The 5,870-nt window shown below is 51.1% G+C and overlaps 1 protein-coding gene across 1 annotated transcript; it reads left to right on the top strand.

Annotated features, from left to right (window-relative positions):
• The first annotated feature begins 276 nt into the window (after positions 1 to 276).
• EIF1 (eukaryotic translation initiation factor 1) lies at positions 277 to 2,896 on the top strand. Its single transcript, XM_024745453.1, has 4 exons — positions 277 to 455; positions 1,164 to 1,327; positions 1,471 to 1,572; positions 2,021 to 2,896. Exons 1-4 carry the CDS (start codon positions 425 to 427, stop codon positions 2,063 to 2,065), a joined length of 342 nt encoding a protein of 113 aa, XP_024601221.1. The 5' UTR covers positions 277 to 424; the 3' UTR covers positions 2,066 to 2,896.
• The last annotated feature ends 2,974 nt before the right edge of the window (positions 2,897 to 5,870 follow it).

The raw sequence follows: 5,870 nt of genomic DNA, 5'->3' as shown, positions 1-5,870 counted from the left end.
CGCCAGTTGTCTGCACCGGCCACCTTCCTCCAGCACTGCGCAAGCGCCTAGACGAACCAACCCTTCCCTCCCCCTTCCATCGCTCCCCTAGTCGAGAGGACGCCCTCCCGCAGCACACAGTTCCTGCGCAAGCGCCGTCCCGCGTCCCCGCCTCCGGACCAATTGGAAGCGGCGGCGCCCGAGCGCAGGAGGCACAACGCCGTGGGTGGGGCCTGGACGTGAGGGCAGCGCGCTGGCGTCACAGGGCGGCTACATAAGTGAATACAGGCACCGCCCCTCCGCCCCAGTCACTGAGCCGCCGCCGAGGACTCAGCAGCCTCCCCCTCGAGCCCCCTAGCTTCCCGACGCTCCGTCCCCCCCGCCCGCCTTCTCCAGCCGCCGCCTTCCGCAGGCCGTTTCCACCGAGGAAAAGGAATCGTATCGTATGTCCGCTATCCAGAACCTCCACTCTTTCGGTAAGTCCCGGAAAGGTCCCAAGAGGAGGAAGGCCCGGGCGGGGCGCTCCGGGTCCGCAGCTAGGGCCCGGAAAGCTGCTAAGCGTTCCGTACCTTAGTGAACTTGGGTACAGGAGAGATGTCTGGGCTCGCAGGCAGTGGGGCCGCGGCCTGGGCCCTGGGGTTGGCCCCTGAGCGCGACCGGAAGGAGCGGGCGGGAGGTCAGCCATTGGGCGGGTCCGGCGTCTCGGGTGGCGCATTTACTAATGGCTCCCTGGCCTTTTCGGGCCACACCCGCCCCTCCCGCCATCCTTTCGTCACATCCCGTACGTCATCGCCCTTGTCACAGAGCCGGGAGGGAGAGGCGGTGCCAGCCATAAGTGACAGCTGCGCGCGCCAATGGGGCGGGAAGCGGGGCCCCGCCTCGGATCTTGGGTTCCGGCCGGTTGCATCAGCTGGGTGGGGCGCCGCCGGCCAACCCTGGCTCCCCCGACATGTGATCGGCTTTCGAGGGCGGGCCTGGGGCAGGAAGCCCAGACTTTCTCCCGGACTGGGGAAGCCGGCCGTCCCGGACTGACCTGTTCGAGGAGAGCCAACAAAGAACATATCTGATCTGACCAGGCCCTGACGATTTCAGTATCAGTTTCTGCACACGGAAGAGATCCAGTGGGAGGGTGGCAGTGGGATCTGAGCACAATAGAACTAAACGAGCTTGACCTTTCTTCCCAGACCCCTTTGCTGATGCAAGTAAGGGTGATGATCTGCTTCCTGCTGGCACTGAGGATTATATCCATATAAGAATTCAACAGAGAAACGGCAGGAAGACCCTTACTACTGTCCAAGGGATCGCTGATGATTACGATAAAAAGAAACTAGTGAAGGCGTTTAAGAAGGTAGGTTTTCGATGAGATTGTAGGGAAATCGTATTTACCTTGCGTACATGGGGCTGCTGTCCTGTATTACTTTCTGGAAAGGGTTATTAGTGGCATTCAGGCCGTTCCGCTGCCTAACTTGTTTGCTTGCATTGTCCTTGCAGAAATTTGCCTGCAATGGAACTGTGATTGAGCATCCAGAATATGGAGAAGTAATCCAGCTACAGGGTGACCAGCGCAAGAACATATGCCAGTTCCTCGTGGAGGTGAGTTGTCACTTCCTGTTAGTGCATTTGTGCCTCTGCCCTGGCTAACTAATCTGAGATCTGCCTAGTCTAGTCCGTCTCTGCTGGGGACGTAGTTTGCTTTCTAAGGCTAAGCCAAACAGTTGAGTTCTTGAAGTTCATAGACAAAATGTATTTCTGAAAGCAAGGGATTTGTCTGCCTTAAGTTTACTGTTTACATGGATCTGCTTTAAGGGTGCAGTTGCATGCAGACAGATACTAAAACAAACAGGATGTCTGGTTGGCTGTTCCTAAGTGCTAAAATCCTATTGCACCATTGGTGGTTAACTGAGTGTACCCTGAGTTGAGAGCATCTGGGCTCTGGGACTTCTCTTGACCAGTGTAGAAGCAGGAAGACAGGATTGTTGTCATCAGAAATGGAGACTTTAACTCTATTTCCTCTCTAAAACTGCCCTTTTTTCCTTTGCAGATTGGACTGGCTAAGGACGACCAGCTGAAGGTTCATGGGTTCTAAGTGCTCCTGGCTCACTGAAGCTTAAGTGAGGATTTCCTTGCAATGAGTAGAATGTTCCTCCTGTCCCTTGTCACAAGTTTAAAAACCTCACAGCTTGTGTAATGTAACCATTTGGGGTCTGCTTTTAACTTGGACTAGTGTAACTCCTTCATGCAATAAACTGAAAAGAGCCATGCTGTCTAGTCTTGAAGTCCCTCATTTAAACAGAGGTCAAGCAGTAGGCACCTGGCACTGTCCGGCCTGAAACAAAGCAATAACGGCGATGTTTCAGCCAAGTCCAGAGCCCCAAGATCACAGGCGGCTATGTCTGGCCAGAAGCTCCTCAGCAATCCCTCTACAGAGTTCCCTGCCCTAAGAGAATGTCGCCACCTGAACAGCCCTCGGTGAAGCTGAGAGTGGAGGATGGGGTGAGGCAGCGACGGCAGCTGTACTGCTAGAGGGAGTCTTTGATCATCAGGGGAAAGATCCCGTGGTATCTCCAACGTGACCAGGTGGGCAGAGCTTAGAGCAGCCACCTTCCTTCTATCGAGGTGACAGGACATCTGGCTTGCCACCAACGTCTTTTTGACCAGACATATCCTAGCTGATCGATGTCCAAACTAGAATGTGAGGCCAACCTTCTATCAGTTAAACTTTTGACAAGGGAACAAATTTCAAACCGATGTATCAGTCATGTAGCTGTAGAGCTCGCAACTTACTAGCAACAGCTGCCCAATGCCATGTGAAGTAACAAACTGGTTTTTGGTTTTTGGGGGGTTTTTTCCCCCTTCAGTTTTAATGTTATGTAATGTATTTAAACCCTTATTTAAATAAAACTTGTTTTCAGAAACATCTGACTTGCAGATTTCTGTTTAATATATAGTCACAGTCAATCTTGTATGTGTGGAGGAACCACAGAAATGGCAGTAGAGGTTACATCTGCAGCCGCAGCTCCTCAAATGGGGCCTCAACCTCTTAATGAAAAACTAGTGAGCTTGTCCCTCCAAGTGCCCCCCATGTCAGCTGTCCTGTAAGCATTCAGCCACAGCTGTGCTGTCCCATTGATCTGTCCTGAAAGAAGGTGCTGCTTGGCTGACAGACACCTGGTCAACGGCCTGAGTGGTTTAGTGGTTGTGGAGGGACTTGCCTTGTGAGATGACAGAGCAGGGTTGTTTGGAAATCCTTGACTTCCCTTGTTAACAGGTCTTAAGGACTGTGACAAAATGATAAATACGGTGTGCGGCTTGATGTAATCCACAAACCCTAGAAAAGGCACAACGAAAGTAATTTTTCTAGAGAATAGGTTTGTAGTATTAAAAACGTAGTTACTAAAATGTTGGAGAAGCTGATACTTAATGTTGGGAGGCCATCCTTTGACAAAGGGCAATGAGTAGTGAAATGTATCAAAGTCTGCTCTTAGGGCCATTCTGTTAAACACAAAATCTTCCGTTTGTGGATTATGAACTGGTCAGACTTCAAACTCAGAATGGTGGTTAGGAGTCAACCCTGCCCTTCTTGGTTGCCGGCCCATTTTGTAAATAAAGGTTAGCATCCCACATAGAGGCCAGCCTGGAGCCAGGGAGGTGTTTGTGGAAGAGGAGGACCAATGAGATGCAGGGCTGAGCCAGTGGTAATGGCCCTGAAAACAAAATTCTAACCCCAGAGGCAGAGGCTTGTAACCCAAGATCCTACAAAACTGATTGTGTTTAATAAACAACTTACCACTTGGCTCCAAATGTAGTGGCATTGTTCAAATTATTTGGATGATACTTCTAAAAATCAGAAAGATCTGACTGTTAACCAAAAGGGCTTATAGGGGCTTCTATTATAGAACAACCTAGAGGCCAAACCCGCAGAAGACCACAATCAGAATATGGGATGAGGGGCTTCCCTGGTGGCACAGTGGTTACGAATCCACCTGCCAGTGCAGGGGACACAGGTTCGAGCCCTGGTCCGGGAAGATCCCACGTGCCTCGGAGTAAGTAAGCCCGTGTACCACAACTACTGAGCCTGCGTGCCTAGAGCCCATGCTCCTCAACAAGAGAAGCCACTGCAATGAGAAGCCCACGCACCACAATGAAGAGTAGCCCCCGCTCGCTGCAACTAGAAAAGCCCGCATGCAGCAGCAAAGATCCAATGTAGCCAAAAATAAATAAATTTTTTTTTTAATCTGTTTGAAAAAAAAGAAGGTGGGATGAAACAGTAAGAGAATCCTGTGCCGTTGATGTGCTGGTCCTGTGCTAGGTTGTTAACATCTCTTGTGGCTATTAAAGCCCTCCAGTTCTCCAGAATGGGACTATTCTTTGGAAAACTGGCAACATCAGTATTTAATCAGCTGTCTGGAACCAACCAAAACAAGTATCTGAACATAATGGCAAGAGGTTTGTGAACATTATTTATTTTGGCCTCACCAAATGGCATGAGAGATCTTAGTTCCCCCCCGACCAGGGATCAAACCTCTACCCCCCTAGTGGAAGCTTGGAGTCTTAACCACTGGACCACCAGGGAAGTCCTGGTTTGTGAACATTCTAATCAAATTGATGTGACTTGGGTGTATCTCAGGGAATGAAATAATTAAGAAAGGCTAGGGACTTCCCTGGCAGTCCAGTGGTTAAAAATCCATGCTTCCACTGCGGAGGGCACAGGCTCAATTCCTGGTCGGGGAACTAGAATCCCACATGCCACGTGGTGTGGACAAAAAATAAATACACAGGCTTCCCTGGTGGCTCAGTGGTTGAGAGTCCGCCTGCCGATGCAGGGGACAGGGGTTCGTGCCCCGGTCCGGGAAGATCCCAAGTGCCGCGGAGTGGCTGGACCCATGAGCCATGGCCGCTGAGCCTGCGCATCCGGAGCCTGTGCTCCGCAACGGGAGAGGCCACAACAGTGAGAGGCCCACGTACCAAATAAACACAAATGGGCGTGCCCCCCCCAAAAAAAGCCTAATTGTCTCCATTTGATAGTTAAAAAATATGAAATGTGGAAATTCCCAAGGCTAATAGGTGGTTGCACATTTTCTAGAACCCAGGACTCTCCACTGCTCTTCCCACCAGATGACCTAAATGGTTTATTTTACAGAGGTTGCATGCTTGGTGTATGCAGTGCAGTATGCAAGGAATCGTGGACCTCAAAAAGGCTAGTCAGATACCCTGTGCTTGGGATGCTGACCCCAGATAGGGGTGTGAGACTGGTACACAGCCGTGACACAAGGCAGAGAGGGGTCAAGGCCACCAGTGGCTTTACCAAAGAGCTGCAGGATCTCTGAGGATTAGGAAATGTTCCCCACTTCCATAGGACCTCCCATAGGACCAGGGAAGGCTTCATAAAGGAGGTGCCATCAGAAGCAGGGCATTCCAGGCAAAGAGAAGGAATCAAGACCCAGGGGTGGAAGCACCTAGTGTGTGTGAGGAAGTCATGGCTGGAACAAAGGCTCTGCATGGAGCAGAAATAATTCAGTACTGCCTCTCACTATATGCCAGGCTGGTGCCAAACGACTCATTTCACAGTACGGACTCAGTCCCATGGTAGACAGATTCAGAGGGAATATAACTTAACCAGCAAGTAGGTGGGGAGGAGGGGGTGGAGGAGAATAAGGGCTGGGGGAAGATTGGTGTGAGGTCAGTGGGCTGAGCCACGAGCTAAGATGTTTTGATGTTAATATGCAAAAGAATCACAGTAGAGGATGTCCCCCAGGGACTTCCCTGGTGGTCCGGTGGTTAAGGGTCCCCGTTCCCACTGCAGGGGGCACAGATTGGCTCCCCGGTTGGGGAACTAAGATCCTGCATGCCGTGCAGCTCGGCCAAAAAAGTAAAGACTGATTAGGAAAATG

This window comes from Neophocaena asiaeorientalis, unplaced genomic scaffold (genome assembly GCF_003031525.2).
Source record: "Neophocaena asiaeorientalis asiaeorientalis breed wild unplaced genomic scaffold, Neophocaena_asiaeorientalis_V1.1 scaffold1, whole genome shotgun sequence".
NCBI classification, from domain to species: Eukaryota; Metazoa; Chordata; class Mammalia; order Artiodactyla; family Phocoenidae; genus Neophocaena; species Neophocaena asiaeorientalis.
The sequence above is the reverse complement of the archived record's forward strand: the minus strand, read 5'-3'. Positions and strand labels throughout refer to the sequence as shown.